This window comes from Emydura macquarii, unplaced genomic scaffold (genome assembly GCF_026122565.2).
Source record: "Emydura macquarii macquarii isolate MOO-44397 ecotype Brisbane River unplaced genomic scaffold, CSIRO-AGI_Emac_v2 contig_746, whole genome shotgun sequence".
In the NCBI taxonomy this organism is placed as follows: domain Eukaryota; kingdom Metazoa; phylum Chordata; order Testudines; family Chelidae; genus Emydura; species Emydura macquarii.
This window is the reverse complement of record NW_027130883.1, coordinates 1,788,635-1,806,480: the sequence shown is the minus strand read 5'-3', so window position 1 is coordinate 1,806,480 and position 17,846 is coordinate 1,788,635. Positions and strand designations below refer to the sequence as shown.

Below are 17,846 nucleotides of genomic sequence, written 5' to 3'. Positions count from 1 at the left end.
AGACGGGAGCTGACGCTCGGGGGAGGCTAAGGGACTGGCTCAAGGTTATACCACAAAGCCAGTGGCAGAGCTGGGAATAGATGGTTCAGGGCACTCTCTGCTAGCCCAGCCCTACTCCCGCAGGCCAGGGGAAGGTGATGGGCGCTGGGCTGAGAGGCCTGGAGCTGTGGCGGGGATAGTGCTGGAGAACATTGATCATTTGAGGGTGGTGGATGGGCCAGCATTCAGGGCTGCTGCTCCCCATCCTCCCTTTCCAGTACTCAGCTGCCTTCATCTCCCCTTCCTCACTGTTCTGTCACCTGATTGGACAGGGCTGGGGCTGTTGCCCTTGGTAACCAGAGAAGAGTGTATAAAAGATTCCTAGATTCCAAGGCCGGACCGGACCGTCTGACCTCCTGAAGAACACAGACCAGAGACCTGCCCCCAGATAATTCCTAGAGCAGACCTGGTAGAGAAACGTCTCAGTGTAAGAATTGTCGATGATGGAGACGACGCCATGACCCACGGTGAATTGTGCCAGTGGTTAATGACAGTCATTCAAAGGGTCAATCCAAACTGCACGGTCCCGTCCCAGCTGGACAGGGAGGCTGGGCAGACTGTCAGGGTTCCCAGGCTCCTGGGGACTGTGTGTGGCTTTGGATTCATCGCCCTGATGGGGCCGAGAGAAAGGGAATGGGGACAAAAGGGTGAGCGGGTCCGAAAGGAGCCCAGGACGGGAGAGGTCTCAGCCCCATCCATTTCCCTGGGAATCTGGCCGGGGGAGAGGGTAGGTCTCTCCTTCTGATGGTGTTAGAGGAAACGTCCCATAAACGATTCAGTCCGTTTGACTCCTTTAATGGAACTGCTCTGTACACGCCACTCACTGTGGCCAGCCCAGTACTCCCTGTCCGACACACGCGATCTACCGCCCGGTACCTCTCCCCTGGGAACAGCAGCACTCAGCTCCGACACCACCCTCCCCAGACCAAGGGCGATATCCCCAGCCGCAGTCCACAGTGGCAGAAACAGAGGCACGGATTGGGAAAGGGACCTGCCCAAGGTCACAAGAGACACGTCAGTAGCAGAGGAGGAAACAGAACCCAGGAGTCTGGGTTCCCTGCTTGCCACAATAGAGCATGACTGAGCCATGCAAGAACCAACGTTGGTGTAGACGCTTCTACCCCACCTCACCCCCAATCCCTTCCCCCTCTGACCCCATCACCCCTGGATGCAGGGAACTCCCTTCCCATCTGACCCTATCATCCAAGCCCCAGGGAGCCCCCTCCCCATCCAAACTCGTGCCCGGCTGCTGCTGGGTGCATTGTGTCATCACACGTGCCGTGATCCAGTTCACCCCACAAGGGCCTGGGGGGTGGGATTAGAGGCTCTAGCCCTGGTTTGTGTGCATTAAGGAGTCTCCCGAGCTGTGGCGGTGGAGATGCCACGAGTGGGGGGGTGGGGAGGGGGTGTCTCCCACTCCCCAAGGGCAGGAATGGTGAAAGAGGTGCAAAGCTCAGTGCTGGGTCCCTGAATCTTGCCACTGCCCTGGGGGCTCTGCCCATGAGCCCTGCTCGGCGCCGGGGCCATCACGGGAATGGGATTGTTCCTGGGCTTCACGTGGGCAGAAGCAGCCCCTTGGGTCTGTGCAGTGGGTGGATGGAGCCTTGGGGCCGGGCACACAGGGGAGGGTGAGGGGTGGGAGGATCTTGCTTCTTGTGTTGCTTGGAGCTGGAACGTAGCTGGGAGTTCCCGCCCCCGGGGGCGCTACTTCTGGCAGGGCGTGTAGGTGAGGTGGTGCGCGTGGCAGGGGTGCGGGTGACCACCTCTGCACGGGGCGGCGGCAGCGCTGTCTCTGTGGGCAGGGAGAAGCAGCATGAGGTCTCTCCCCCTTGCCCCGTTAGCGCCCAGCCCCCTCCGCCGGCTCACCGGCCTGGCCTGAGAACCGCCGGCTCGGCCTCTGGGTGCACGCACTCGCTCCGGCCCCCCGTGCAGCCGCTCAGGGGCGCAGACCCCCCCCTGAGCCTCGGTCCCCCTCCTCCCTGGTCTCGCTCTATCATCCCAGCCTCCTCCAAGCTCTGCCCCGTTCCCCTCTTTTGCCTTCACCCCCTTTCTTTCCCTGCCCCTCCCCCCCCGGCTCCCCAGCTCCCTTCTGCTGCGCCCCCTTTCCCCGTGACGGAGGCGTCACCTGATGTCGATGGGCATCCCCGGCTGGCAGCGCTGCCGTCGGCAGTACCACAGCAGGGCCCAGAGGATGGAGAGCAGCAGGACCAGGAAGAAAATGGCCCCCAGGACAGAGCCCACGATGAGCCCCACGTTCTGTGACCCTGCAGGAGGAGAGCAAACCCGTCACCTTCTCCCCTCCCGGCATGGGGCCAGGACCCGCGCCCAGAAAGCACCGCAGGGACGCCTGTCTGCTGAGCCCCATCGACACCCCTGCCCGCCGGGCCCTGGGCCACGTTCCCTCTGCCTGCCCCAGGGGGCTTGCCCTGCTGGGCTGCCCACGAGGCCCTGGCCAGGCCCAAGGAATCCCTGGGGGGGGGGCTGCAGGGGCAAAAGCTCCTGTGAGAAGGCGCCCGCTGCATTGGCTCGACACATTAGCCTGGAGCTGCAGCCTGGTGGGGGGAGGGTCTCCATCGCTCCTGGGGGCTGAGCTCTGTTCAGGCGCCAGCCCCTCGGGCTGCCCCTCTCGCTGATGTTTCTGGACATGCCCAGCCCCTCCAGTGGCTGACGCCACCAGGCTGGTTCCGCTGCCAGCCCAACCTGGGATCAGAGCTCAACTGCAAGGAGCTGCTGCCAGACCCCAGGGTCCTGCCCGCACTGCCCCGCTGGGCGCTTGGGCACAGCCCCCCGTCCTGGCCTGGTGCCCCCTTCCTACCTTTGTAGCCAGCGCGAGGGACGGAGATGTTCACCATGCACTGGGAGTAGCCCACACTGTTGGCCGCGCGGCAGCTGTAGGTGCCAGCGTGCTCCTGCGACAGGCCCTGGATCATCAGGTCTCCGGTGCCTTGCCCTGCATCGGAGAGACCCAGCCCCAAGTCAGCCCCTGCCGGGTACGTCCAGCCAGGGAGGTACTGGCACCTCCTCCACCCCCAGGGGGCCCAGACACCGCTGGGCAGTCAGAGCCCCCTGGCATCACGCTCCGGCAGCTCCATCCAGGAAAAGTAACCCCCTACTCAGGCTGGTGCTAAGACCTGAGAAACTCATGTCACTGACACCTCAGCATGAGAGCATTCCATCCCCCCCGCTCCCCACACCACCCCAGACACCCCATGATGAGCTCAGCCCACCTTCCAGGGAGCGCCCCCCTACCCCCACTGCTTACCCTGCACTGCCCTAGGGGGCAGCCAGCCTGTGGAGAACTCCCCCCCCATCTTGGACCACTGGTAGGAGATGGGAACGGCCCCCCCGTCGGAGCAGCACCTGAGTATGAGGTCGCGGCCCATAGCCGGCTCCCCATCCATCCAGCACCGAGGGGCAGCCGGCTTCTCTGGGGAGAGAGATACAAATTGGATCAGTTCGTGGGAGCTAGCAAGGACCAGCAGGGATGGACAGGCAGACACGGCCATGCTCAGAGACAGACAGACAGGCAGGCAGGGCCTGGGTACAGCAGGCTTGGGGTGGCAGTGTCCCCTGAAAGGGGGAGTCCAGGGACGGGGATTACTGATGGGCAGGTGGAGTTGGACCAGCGGGCAGGGTCTGTCCCAGGGAACGGCAGGTGGGGGTCAGTGGGTGGGGGTAGCTCGGTGGTGGGGTTGGGTTGGGTCAGTGGCTGGAGACAGTTTAGATCAGTGGGGGAAGTTGGGTTGTGGTGGGTGGGTCAGTGGGTGGGTCCGAGACTCCCCGAGTCCGGTGATGGTGACGATGTGGGTGTTGGCAGTGGGTGGGGTTGGGTTAATGGGTGGGGGTGATCCGTGGGGTGACGGTGACCTGCTGGGTGTCGGCTGGGGCTGGGTCAGTGGGCAGAATTTGAGTTAATGGTGGGGGTTGGGTCAGGGAGCAGTGGCCGGGGATCAGCAGAGGGTGGGACTCGCCTAGCACAGGGATGGTGACGGTGACGGTGACGGTATTGGCAGTGGTTGGGGTTCAGTTAATGGGTGGGGGGATCAGCGGTGGGTGGGACTCACCGGTGTTGTGTGGGTGACGGTGTGGGTGACGGTGTATGTGTCGGCAGTGGTTGGGGTTCAGTTAATGGGCGGGGGTGGGGGACTCACCGGGTATGAGGGGGGGTGACCTGGTGGGTGTCGGCAGGAGTTGATGTTGGGTCAGTGGGTGAGGTTAGGTCAGTGGGCGGAATTTGGGTCAGTGGGTGGAGCTGGGTTAAAGGGTGGGAGGGGACCAGTGGGTGGGTGGGACACACTTGGCACATTGACGGCATTGGTGATGGTCTGAGTGTCGTCAGTGATTGGGGTTTGGTTAATGGTGTAGGGGGGATGAGCGGTGGGTGAGACTCAGCACGGTGATGGTGACGGTGTCATGTCGGTGACGGTGTGGGTGATGGTGTCGTGTTGGTGACGGTGTGCATGTCGGCAGTGGTTGGGGTTTGGTTAATGGGTGTAGGGGGGAATCAGCGGTTGGTGAGACTCAGCACGGTGATGGTGATGGTGACGGTGGGTGACGGTGTGCGTGTTGGCAGTGGTTGGAGTTTGGTTAATGGAGGGGGGGATCAGCGGTGGGTGAGACTCAGCACAGTGATGGTGACGGTGTGGTGTTGGTGTGGGTAACGGTGTTGGTGACGGTGTCGTGTCGGCAGTGGTTGGGGTTTGGTTAATGGAGGGGGGATCAACGGTGGGAGAGACTCAGCATGGTGTGGGCGACGGTGTGGTGTTGGTGATGGTGTGGGTGACGGTGTTGGTGACGGTGTGGTGTTGGTGACGGTGTGGGTGACTGTGTGCGTGTCGGCAGTGGTTGGGGTTTGGTTAACGGCAGGGAATGCGGGGGGTGGGACTCACTTGGCACGATGAGGGTGGCCTGGTAAGTGTCAGCACGGGTTGAGGTTGGGTCAGTGCGTGGGGTTGGCTTGGCAGGGTTTGGCCAGGGGGCAGAGCTGGTCAGTGGGCGGTCGATGGGTCAGGGGGGGACACCAGGTGGGGGGGGCTGCAGGCGGGGACGGGGTGGCCTTACCAAGTACTGTGATGGTGATCCGGTGGGTGTCAACGGTGGCTTTCTTCACCCTGCACTCGTAGGTGGCCGAGTCTGACACCCGCAAGTTTGCCAGGCGGATGGAGGCGTCGTACTGGCTCGGGTCCTGGGCTGCAAACGTCACCCTCTGCTGCAGGCCTGGGGCATTGCCATACCTGATCTTCTGGTCCTGGTAGATCAGGAACTGACGGGGAGGAAGCGGGCAGCTGTGAGCTACGGCGGGTGGCGAGCAAGGGGACTGGAGCCGGCCGGGGGTTCAGAACCAGGCCAGGAGCAGCAGTGGGGGACTGAGAACAGGCCCTGGGGAAAGGCCTCTAGGGGGAATTGCTGGAGATACTTGGGGAGGAGGGGGGAAATGCCCTGCCCCCAGGGACTGTGGAGCCCACGCCAGGTGAGGTCAGCCTCCACGCGCGGGGGATGGTAGGGATTCTGTGGATGGTGGAAGTGCAGGATCCAGGGGCGAGGGTCACGGCCCCTCCTGAGGGAGGCCCCTCGTTTGGGCAAGTCACAGGGGGCAGCCGGGGCAGGACATTTCAATGGGCCCTGGGGGAGACTCACGCCCGCTGCTGGGGCTCTGCCCAGGGGAGGGACGGGCACAGAGAGGGGGCTCGACGACGTGCACACGCGCTCGGATGAGGCAGTGTGGCAGGTGCCATCAGCCAGGCCAGCGGAGCGGATGGTGCCCGGCGGTCGCTGCCATCGAACTGGATCCATGGCAGATGGAATCCGAACCAGGACCCAGGGACGCTCTCCAGCGCGCTCGTGCTTGGCAGGGGGCGGCAGCCCATGTGTCACCCTCCGCCCCCCCCCCCCAAGGGGGAAACTGAGGCAGGGGCGAGAACTTGGCACAGGTGGCACAGCAAGCTAGCGGCGGAGCCAGGAACCGACCCCAGCACAGATTCCAACCTGGCCTCGCCGCAGAAATGGGGCGACGGGCAGGACCCAAACTCACCGGCAGCCGCTGGTCAGGGTTCACCAGGGTCCATATGATGTCCAGGCTGTTGGGTCCATTGTCCACAGGCTCCAGGACGTAGGGGCAGCCCAGCCTCACGGAGTCCCCCTGAGCCAGGTACAGCACCTGCTGGCCCTTCGCATTGATCCGCACGGCCGGCAACAGAGCTGAGAGACAGACAGACAGAGCCGCCTGTCAGGACAGGTGGAATTGTGCTGGGGAGAACGGCTGTGAAGAGAGGGAGGAGTCCCCGGCCGCCTGAGGCAGAGACTGAGCCCTTCCTGCAGTGCCCAGAGCAGCTTGACGCCGGCGCAGGGCGTGAACGCCAGGGTCTGTATCCCCTGGCCTGCCAGTGTGGGAGCGGGGGAGGGGACTGTCAGAGGAGGGGTTCTGGGGAGGGGAGGGGTCAGAAGTTGCCGCATAGGGGGCATTATCCCTGCAATGTCTGGGGCCTGAGTGACCTGAACAAAGATACTGGGAGGGAGCAGGCTCTGCACGGGGACCGGGCTGTGCCCTGCGCAGAGATGGGCTCCCTTCCCTGGAGCTGGGCTCCACAGCCACTTCTAGACCAAGTTGTAGACGTCTCTCTGCCAGGAGCCTGCCTGGCCCCGGTCAGAATATGGTGAAGCCGGTTGGGTTTCGCCCGGTGTCCGAGGACAGCGCCCCTGGGGTGGTCTCTGGTCAATACTTACCCCAGGCCAGCGAGCTCAGATGACCCTGGGGGGGAAGGAGGGAGGCACACTGGGGATTCTGGGGCTGGATTGGAAATTCTGTGCAGCAGGACCATGCATCACCAGCCAGCTCCTAAGGGGGCCGGACTCAGCTGGGGGAACGCGAGCAAAGGCCCTGTGTGCACTGAGTTAGATGGGCGTCGTTATTGCACCACTTCATTAAGAGGCTTCTCCGACTTGCACCACAGCAACCAGGGATCAACCCGCACAGGGGAGCCGGGCCAGGCTCTCTCCGTGCAGCTGGGTGGGGGATCCCGTTAGTCCACAGGGGAGCTCCTCAGAGCTGGATCTGCCAGGCTGATGTGGCTAAGGGTATGTCTGCCCTGCAGCTTGAGGAACTCCCTGCCAAGTGCTGCACACACCCAGCCTGGGTATTCAGGGAGATTTGCATATCAGCCGGAGGGGACCTCCCCAGTGTTTGATTAGCATGTCATTAATTAGCCAAACTTCGCAGCTCACTTTCTAGGTGCAGTGTAATCCGGGTGCAAAAGGTTCTTGTGTCTCACTGTGCGGGAGGGAAAAGCCGGCCGGGAAGGTGCGTGGGAGGAGGGTGCCGGCTGACGGTCACCCCTGCTGCTCAGGGGAGTCCAGCTCAGGGAGACACACACCCGCTAGTTTTGCTCACTCAGCCAGCGCACCAAAAGCCGCCGTGTAGCTCTGGCAGCGCGGGCAGCGGGAGAGGCTAGCCTGAGCGAGCATCTGGGAGCCTGAGTGGCACCGCCCCCAGGGTAGCTAGCCCCGGCATCCTCCCGCTCTTCGTAACACATTCGCTCACGCCTCTCTGCGCTGGAAATTACACCTCCCGCTCCAGTGCAGACAAACCCACAGAGGCTTCGCTCTTGCTGCATTTTGCTGGCGCTGCTCTTTCCTGGCCGTACGGGAGGTGCCCAGCTTTTCGGAACAGGCGGGAGTTTTGTGACACACTAAGACTTGAGTAGGTAGGCGTAAAATGACCAGCAGAGCAACAGGTCTACAGGGGAATCACTCGGCTTAGCTCTGCCCCTTTAACTGCCCCGTGTGAACACTGCTCCAGAATGAGAATGACTGTATCCCAGCATCACCACTCCTCTCCCACACTAAACTCACTTTTAGCCTGGAACCCAGTGTCCACATGGGGGAGTCCTTCCAGCACAGCTGTTCGTGTTATTAGTTATTAGGTGCATTACCGTAATGCCCAGCAGTCCCAGGCCCCCATGGCGCTGTGTCGATGCAGAACAAAGAAACAGTTCCTGCCCCAAAATCCTCATGAGCTGCAGCCTGGGAGTTATTCTGCTACAGCTCGGCTGCTCAATTTCCTCAGGGAGACGAGCCCGAAATCCTTAGGCTGGGAGACTCGGGGAGGGAGGGAGGTTTAGAGCCAAGTCCCCTGGCGTTACCACCCTCCCCGAGATGCTGGCTGGGAGCTGGGTGAAGCTGCTGGGCAGGCCGGGATCTTACTTAGCTGAGCTGGTTTGCTCACTGCAATCTGCACTGGGGCAGGGGCTTTGCTCCCTACTGCTGGCTGGGGTGGGCCTGAGGGGTCCCTCAGAGGAGCCTACCTGGCATTAGACACAAGAGGAAGAGCTGGACAGTTCCTTGCCCAGCCATGGTCCTGCAGCCTCTCCCAGCGTAGCCAGCGCAGCAGAGAAGAGACGATCCTGGGTGGGGAGCGTGTCAGTGGCCAGGGCTCGGAGACAGGGGAGTGGGAGCGTCTCGGGGCTGCTTTTATCTGCTGGGGCTGGGTGTTGTTCCCTGAGAGGAGGATGCCTTTGGGGTGAGTGAGGAGGTGAGTGAGCAGCTCCAAGCCAGGAGTGTGAGCTGCCGCCCGCTCCCTCCTGCGCCTACCTGGTAATTAACACCGGCTGGGTCAGCGTGGGCTTTCCTGCCAGCCGGCCCCGTCGCACATGGGCAGGCCTGGCAGGCGGCTGTCTAGGCTCAGGGCTGGGGCGGGAGGTTGGCAACAGTTGGGTTCAAAGTTTTTAATGGGGCCTCCGCCTGCCTGCTGAGTTTACACCCATAAGTTTCCACCTGCAGTGTCTTGGTAGCAGGGAGATGCCCCATTGTTGTGTGTGGCCGCCAGGCTGACGGCCCCTCTGCCCCCACCCCATTGCCGGGGGGGCACAGCCGCGAGCCCGGACCAGGTGCCCGCTTGTAGCACGGAGTCTCAAGTGAGAGAACATCCCAGGTCTGGCCGGGCAGCGGGGGACAGGGGCCAGGCAGGCTGCCTCTGCCAGCAACACATCCCCGCCCGCAGAGTGAGCCCGACCAGAGGAGGCTTAGAAACGGCCGGGGAGGGAGGGTTGACATGAAGCCACCCGAGCTGCCAGTTTGGGTGTGAGCGGGCGGCACAGGGAGCGACAACGTGGGACAATGAGCCTGGCCCAGTGAGTGTGTGACGGTGTGACTGAGTGTGACAGTCACGGGGCGACTGTGAACATGTGACGGGGTCTGTGAGTGTGTGACTGTGAGCGTGTTACAGTGTGTGTGAGATGGGGTGTGACGGGGTGTGACTGTGAGTGTGCGGCTGAGTGTGTGACGGGGTGAACCCAGCTCTGGCTGTTCCCATGCGCGTGTTGCTTTTCCAGGTGCTCTGAGCACCCCTCACGAGGGGCCTGGGCACCGCGTCGCAGGGTGCAGCTCACCCACAGTGTTTGTGTGAGAGGGACAGCGTGAGTGTAAGGGGTGACAATGCACATGTGCTAGTCTGCGGCGCGTCCATCAGCACTGACTGCGAGGGGAGAGCGCCCCCTTCTGAGCTCCCCCACTCCCTGCAGCACAGCACCCCCTAGTTCGGCACTGGGGCATTGGGGTCAGCCCTGACCCCAAGGTTAGAGGGGTCACGCCCACTCCCTGCACTTCCTTTGCCTTGAAAATCTCTGCTGAGCGCTAAACACACCCAGCTCCGATAATCTAGGGAGTGCTACGTGATACCGGCCTGAGGGGATCTCCCCAGCGTGTGTTTATCATGTACTTAATTAATTAGTCTTCGCAGAGCACTTTCTAGGTGCAAGTTAATTCAAGAGCCAAGTGTTCGTGTTATTGCCACTGTGTGAGAGGGAGAGGATCAGGGACAGGAAGGTGCATGGCTATCCCAGGAGAAGGGTGCTGGGTGGCAGTCATGCCCGATAAAGCTGAGGGGATCTGAACATCCCCCAGTGGAGTGATCAGGTGATCAGCAGACAACGGTTCCCTTCTCGGGGCAAAGCTTCCAAAGGCCGGGGTTTTGCATAACTGGAGAAAGGGGAAGCAGGGTGTTTAAAAGAGTCCTGTGAAGTTCATAACACGTCCCAGGGATTACATCAGTCATATCTCCCCCCTAGAGATGTTACATGCATTCCCACGATCCTTCTGAAGACAATGAACTCCTAAGATACTTAAACTCAGTTCAGTAAGGTTTAACTTAATTCAATAAGGCTTGTTCTGGATTTCGCAGGAAATTGCCATCTCTGTCACACCAGCCATCTAGATTTGGGTCTTTCAACCCTTCCTTTACCCTCCATTTCTAAGTGCAACATCCTTTTTCCAATACGTTTTCCCAAGCTTGTTTGCACGTCCAAATCACGCAAGCCTGGATTCTCCCCGCTTTTCTGCCATTGGTGCCAGCGATATACTGCTGCTAATTCCTTCATTCCAAACATGGCCCCTCCTGGGAACACCAACCATCCATCTTCACATTTAGGATGAGCTCCTGTCTCTTCTTCAGCTCAGCTGTGAGCATTCAGAGCCTGTACAAGTGAAGGCCCAACCACAGCCTTGTAGATCTGACTTGTCAATGTGATAGGCATTCCCCTATCGCAGATCACTCCACTCACTTTTCTTCCTTTAGTCCTGTTCGGCTTATAAGTTCACCACTGAATTCACCATTATCCTGTACTACTGAACCTAGGTACTCGGACTTCAGTCCTCTGGTAGTGGCTGGGCCTCCAGGCTTGCGGTCTCATTGCGTTGCTGGAAAGTGGCATCGGACCTACAGACCACATCCTCTGTTTTATTTCTGCTGAGCTTGATGTACTTCCTTTCAAGAACTCCCTCCGTCTCTCCACCCCCTCTTTGCTCTCCCCCCATGAGCACGACATCATCTGCAAAAAGCATGCTCCCAGGTGCCACTCTCTGGAAGTTTTCTGTAAGCGCCCGGCACACCAATGTGAATGCCACAGTTAATGCCGCCGAGGCTTCATTGACTTCGACTCTTACTAGAAACAGTTCACTTCCTCCATGTGGCCTTTTGACTGTGATAACAGCATCTTGTGCATGGCCTGGACGAGGCTGATATAGTCTTCAGGTCCCCGTTTCATTCTCATACACCACCAGATGCTCATCTACGCAGAGAAATGGACCAGGATAGCTGCCCCGTGGACACAATAGAGTCCACATATGGAGCTCTTCCAGAACAGCTGATTCCACAGTAGCCGTCTAAGTTTTCCTGTGTAGACTAGCCCACAGAAAAGAGGGACACTGTGCTGGAGCTCTGGATGGATCTGAGCCCAAACTGGAAAATGATCCTCGCCGCAGAATTGGTGCCAGCAATCTCACAGTCCTCAGAGCACATTTCAGGCCGGATTCACAGGAGTATTTAGGCAGGTAGGCACCTACTGGCATTTACAAATGCACCTGAGTGAGTGGGGCCCCTCAGCCTGGTTGATTTCAATGGGAACTAGGCACCTAGGAGTAAAAAGCAGTAGGGACTAGATCAACAAAGGGGCTGAGGTTTTGTCTACACCAGCACTTTTGTCGCACACCCCGACCGACATAAGTTTAATCGACAAAAGCACCAGTGTGCACAGCGCTATGTTGGTGGGAGAAGCTCTCCCAGCCCCTTAGCTACCACCGCTCCTTGGGGGTGATTTAATTATGCCAGCGGGAGAGCTCTCTCCTGTCGGCGTAGAGCGGCTACACGGGAGAGCTGGCCGCAGCACAGCTGCAGCGGTACAGTTGTGCTGTGGTAAGGTCTGTAGTATAAACACGGCCTCAGTCGTTGCAGTGCTGAACTCCCGGGAAGCCTGCTGCACCGTGGGCTCCTCAGTGCTGAGCTGTGCACCCAGGCTGCCCACACAACGCGTGGGGAGAGTTGGGCACTTACGGAAGAGACCCTTAGATACCAGTCAGCTGAGCAGGGAGGTACCTAAGCTGACCAGGAGTGAAGTGCAAAGGGGTGAGATCTAGGGTTCAGTCCATAAAGGGACTTAGGCACCTAACTCCCATTGAGCTGGGCCATAGCTGATGGGCCGGATGGAGGCGCTTCTCTCCACTCAGGTTTCTCAGCTGTGAACCCTCCCCAGGAGCTAGGTGCCTACACGCGTCTGTAATAATCTTTGTACAAGGCTTGACTTGTGAGCTGTCATTTGAAAACATAACTTGCCGATCGGTAATACCATGGCAAAACGTATGTAGCGACATTATGTGTAAAGTGATGAAGAGAAGTTGAAATCATGACTGAAGTGTGTCTGCCAGATAAGTCTGGGGGAGTGGCTAAACCAGTTCCTCAAAGACAAAGGGCAAGTTGACGCCCCAGCTAAGTGTCAACAAAGCTGATGGGCCATCACCCATCCAGTGGCCATTCTTTGGCAAGAAATGGGGGCAAGAACAAAGAGATCTGCCTCTTAGCAAAGAAACAGCATGAGATCTCCTTCCTCCACCAGACCCCGTCTCTTAGTTCTCAGGCAGCAATGCGTTTCAAAGGGGGACTGAAACTATAAAAAGGAGGGGCAAACACCCCAAGAGACGCCCTCCCTTGCCCATCTCATTCTCTGACCCCAAAAAGACAAAGGAAACAGCCTGGGGAGCTTCTGGGGGAGGGGTCCAAGTCTGGTCAGTAATGCAGTTGGAAGGATGTGGTGAGAAACTTTGCTTTGAATCTAATATAGTTTGTTACGCTAGAAAGTGGTTTTATCTTTATTTTCTTGTCACCATTTTTCATTTGTTTGCTTCATTTCTTGTACTCACTTAAAATCTATCTCTTTGAAGATAATAAATTTGTTTTATTGTTTAATCTAATCCAGTGTGTTTAAATGAGAGTGTTTGTGTAACTCCATTTAGGGTGATGCGTTGTTGTGTATTATTCCCTTAAAAGAATAACAGACTTAATATATTTAACTGTCTTGGAGAGAGCTGGGCAGTACAGAATGTACATTTCTGGGGGGAAATCTGGGACTGGGGGTGTGTTGGGGTCACCCTGCTGAAGTAACTCAGCCTAGTGAGAGGCAGAGTGTAACCCGAGTGTGGCTGGCATGCTGCAGGTACACACAGACACTCAGGGTGTAGCTTACGTGCTGGATGGCTGTTTGTGAGCGGCCCAGGTAAAACTACTTCAGCAAGACCTTGGAAGGCATCCAAGACTGCAGGGCAGGGGTGACACAGCCCCCCACTAGTCTCAATTTCACTCCAGTATGTCACAAGTGGACACAGGTGAAGCTGGTAAAGGTATCAAGCGTGTCTTGGTCAGGTTGTCACTATAAGGATAACTCTGGCTCTGTGCTGTCTGAACACGTTCATCACCGTTAGTATCAGCAGTGTTGGAGGACACACACAGAACAGCCCTCTCCTCTAAGATAGAAGAAAGGCATCTCCCAAGGAGTGGTGGCCCAGACCCCCTCGTGACCAGAAAAGAGGCCACTTCCTATTCCTGGAAGTGGCAAAGAGATCCACCTCTGGCAGTTCGCATCTTTAGAATATGCTCTGGAGAACCTGGGTATCTAGCTCCCATTCGTAACCCTGTGAGAAGTGTCTGCTGAGGACATTGGCTGTGGTGTTCTGAATACCTGGGAGTAGACTGCTGGACTTTGGATCTGATGAGCCATGCACAAATTCCATGTGTAATCCTCAGAAATTATAAAGGAATAATAAATAATTAATAATAAGGAATAATAATAAAAGCATTATAAAGGAAACTAGCCATTACAGTTATTGCTATGCTTGCTTAATTCAACTGCCTCTAAACTGCCACCAAAAATGAAGCAAAAAGAAATTATAACATCATAGCATTTTCTTTTAACAAGAAAAACAGTAAGTGCTATTCCATTTCAAACGTGTCAGAGAAAATAAATATTGCCTATATATGCATTACTTTATCAATGCAAATAACTAATTCTGTCTATAGTCTTAAACCATAAACAACAGAAGCAGCTCAGAACGTTAAACTGACTACTTAGTGTAGGAATATTTAGCAGATTAATACGTTGTCTGAATTTTTCCTGCCAGGTCATATTTAAAAGCTTTACTATTAAATACCTGAACTGGTGTGACACCTGGGCCTGAGAATCCCGACACAATATGTCGAAGTCTGTTTTAGTGGTAGAGATTAAACACCACAGCTCTGAAGTAATGTCCAAAGTAGGATGATAACGCGTCTTGATGGAAACTAGGGCACTGAATCCTGCTTCACACAAGTAGGTTGTGGCAAAGGGCGCCATGTGTCAACAGAGCAGGATAGTCTGTTTTCACACTGAACCAGAAGTCAGCTATGGCTAGTTGAGAAACTAAAGATCGTAGACTCCGATTGCAGGACAGTTCGATGAGCTGGCGATGATGTCAGATTCATCGCCTCAGTCTGACACAGAAATAGGCTACGCACCCAGTCCATTACAGATGTGTGCAAAGAATGTCCCAAACCACTCCTCAAGTCGTTGAAAATGGGCAATCATCACCTGTGTAGGAGTCTCAATTCCCTTGTTCTCAGCCAGGAAAGCGGACAGCCGAGGGAACGACTTGTAGTTCCTTTTGATGAGGTTTTGTCCCCAGACAGTGATTTTTTTTCACAAATCTGTTGATACGGTCGCTCAGCATGAGAATGTGTGTGTTTCTGACCTGAAGACTGGCATTTAGATTGTTTAGCTTTATAAAGATGTCGCTCAGGTATGCCAGCAGACACATCTGGTCATTATCAGAAAGGAAGTTCACACATTTTTGTTTGTTCCATTCAACCACGTACGCACGTATCTCATCTCTGAGTTCAAAAAAAAAATCGTTCAAGGACTTTTCCTTGTGAGAGCCACCAAACCTCAGTGTGGAACAGCAGAGCATCATGCTGGGGCCCCATTTCATCACTCAACTGGGCAAAGAGACGAGCGTGTAGTGGTCAAGCCTTAATGAAATTCACGATTGAAGTGACATTTTGTAAAACACCGCTCAATTCCTTACTCAGTTCCTTTGATGCCAGCTATTCTCTGTGGATGAGGCAGTGTGTCCATACTGCAGCAGGTGTAAAATTCTTTACCATGGCACGCAAGCCTGCTTTGCACCTAGACACACTAGACGCTCCATCAGTGCAAAATCCCAGCAATGTCTCCCAAGGGATTTTTTTCTCCTGCATGTAATCCTGGAGCACATCAAACATTTCTTACGCTGTTTCATTTTGGGGGAAAAGCTTGCAAAAAAATATATCCTCAAAAATGTTTCTTTCCCAGATGTAGCGCATTTCTCAGTGCTTACGTCAATCTGAACAGCAAATGCCTATTTGCTGCAGGTGTTTTGTCAGATTTTCTTCTTGATTCTTGGCAGTTGCTTCTACCCAATGCTTGTCTGTAGTATTAGAGAGTGGCATTGTTTTAAGTTCATTTGCTGCATTTTCCCCAAGCATAATTCTGACCATGTTAATTGCAGTGGGCAACACTAACATTTCTCCAGTTGTGTGAGGTTTCTTGCACCGAGTAATGTGATAACTCACTTCAAACGAGGCCCTCTGGGACTGCACTGACACGGACATAGAGGTCTTGAATATTCATTTCTGGGAAAACAATTCCTTTTCATATTGTTCAAGAAATGACCTTGGCTTTCCTTCATGTTCCCCATGTTGTGAACTCAGGTGTTGTTTAAGTTTATTTGGTTTCATGCTCTCTGCAGACAAAAAGGCCTGGCACAAAACACACTGTGGCCTTTCTTCCCTTTTCACCTCTGTTCTTGTAAATCCAAACGCAATGAAGGATTCATCAAACTTTCGCTTTCGGGTCTTGCATTCATTTCAGTTCCTGATATCATCTTTGTCATTAATTTTACTACTTGAGCCTGAAGCAGAAACTTTTTGGAGAAAAGCATCCATGTTGAATTTCTCTGGGGTGTATAATGTATTTCACTTAGCCGGTATCAATATTCTAATTTTACGTCAGCTTCCTGTAACGTACAGATCTTGCGTTGGAGCTGCAACTGTCATGAGTGAAGAAATAAATGCCATGCGTGAGTTGCATATTTATAAACAGGAAGTGAATTCATGAACAATGATCAGATTTATAAGTGGTATTGTAAATTTATTGAAAACATTTGTTGAATAGACCAATTAGCCATTATACTGATAGTACATCAATTATATGCCAAGTGGAAAAAATTAAAACTTGAATGACGCTGCCAAGCGTCTTTGCGACCCCATTTTTTATCGTTATGACCCCAAACACAGTTGCAACCCCAAGGTTGAGAACCGCTGGTCTAACCCGTTCTTAAAAACCTCCAATGATGGAGATTCCACAACCTCCCTAGGTAATTTGTTCCAGTGCCTAACAACCCTGACAGTTAGGCCGTTTTTCATAATGTCTAATCTAAATCTCCCAAATGGTGGAGAGTCCTGTGGTACCGGAGAGAGGTAATCCAGAGATCAGGGTCTCAACACTGGGAGACGCTGGTTACCCATGAGGAGCAGGGACTCTGGCTCATCCATTATTGAGAGGTTCCTTGTATCTCTAAACTTTTGCGGTACCAAGTAAGGGATCGGTCCTGATGCGGTAGCTGAGACCATGGTTGCCGATGCCGATGGAGCCAATGGTGGGCATACCGAAGTTGACACCAGTGATGCCTGGTGTATCTGAGTATCTATTGCTTACCCTCCTTGATTGAAGATGGTACCCAAGCACGTAGAATGGCCGTTGCTCACTAGCATGACCTTTTGGCAGGAGAGGCAGTGTTTGAAGCCTGGAGAGCCAGCCATGCCCTACCAGGAGGAAACAAGTCCCCCAGAGAAAACGGGAAGAGAAAATGATTCTCTCCATACTTCACTCTACTAACTAACCATAATAACCCTAACCCTAACAACTAACTACACTAAATAGTCTAAGAGCGCTATAAAAGCTGAGGCACACTCAAGGTGGACTCACTAATGCTCCATCTCAGACCAAGGCAGTTGAGAAGGAATTGAGGGCAGGTCACCCTCACAACCCTAGATAGCCTGGGTGTCCGGCACGAGGAGGCCTATGCTCAGGCCAAACAGACGCTGCGAACTGAAAGTCTCTGATCAAGAGATCGAGAGGGGCATGTGCTTGAAGTGGAGCAGCCATAGGGACGCTACTGCAGGAAGAATGTAGGCTTGACGTATTGACACTATCCCACAATTCGCCACTCGTGGGCCATCGTAAGAGAGGAAGCTGGTCTTGAGGCACTTCTGGTACCCAGGCCTATGAGTTTACATCAAAGATTCTATAAGATCCTGCAACCTCTGCACCAGTACCAAAAACTCACCATCAGCCTCTGCCCATGCCGCCACCGCCTGGGTCTATTGTCTCAGTGGAGTTCATTGTAGAACATCCATGCTCCCAGGGACACTTGGTAAGCCTGATTGTCATTAACCTCCTAACAAAGATGGTGCACTTCATCCCTTGTTGTACTGTTCCTACCACCTGGGAGATGACTTGGCTCTTCCTGGAAAAGTCCGTCTGTTATTGCAGATCACTGACAGGCATTGTATTGGCCTGGGCTCCCCAGTTCAAGTCCTGAAGCTGGTGGAAATTTCTCAGACTCTTTGGCATCGAGTCCCTTCACCTCGTCTGCCTGTCGCCCACAGACTAATGGGCAGACAGAGACGGGAGATAAAACCTTGGAGCAGTATCTTTGCTGTTTCTTGAGCTATCATCAGGACAACTAGCTCCCTGGCTGTGCTACGCTGAGTGCACATAGAATGATTCAGTCCACACCCTGACCCCGCATAGTCCGTTCTTTGCACACTGTCGCTTTCACCCCCACTTCCACCCAGACTGGCCTGTGAATTCCCCAGGGCTGGCTGCCGCAAATTTAGCCTCCCCCAGGACTGGGTGTGCTGGAACGTCAGGGAACACTAGCAGTCTGCCAAAGACGCCTATAAGCACCCTGGG

The 17,846-nt window shown here is 55.4% G+C and overlaps 1 protein-coding gene across 1 annotated transcript; it reads right to left on the bottom strand.

Moving 5' to 3' along the window:
• Positions 1 to 1,743: 1,743 nt before the first annotated feature.
• Positions 1,744 to 8,563, bottom strand: VSIG8 (V-set and immunoglobulin domain containing 8). Its single transcript, XM_067542990.1, has 7 exons — positions 8,340 to 8,563; positions 6,071 to 6,237; positions 5,101 to 5,302; positions 3,302 to 3,466; positions 2,855 to 2,989; positions 2,165 to 2,303; positions 1,744 to 1,831 (listed from the first exon to the last, which is right to left on the bottom strand). Exons 1-7 carry the CDS (start codon positions 8,386 to 8,388, stop codon positions 1,744 to 1,746), a joined length of 945 nt encoding a protein of 314 aa, XP_067399091.1. The 5' UTR covers positions 8,389 to 8,563.
• Positions 8,564 to 17,846: the final 9,283 nt, after the last annotated feature.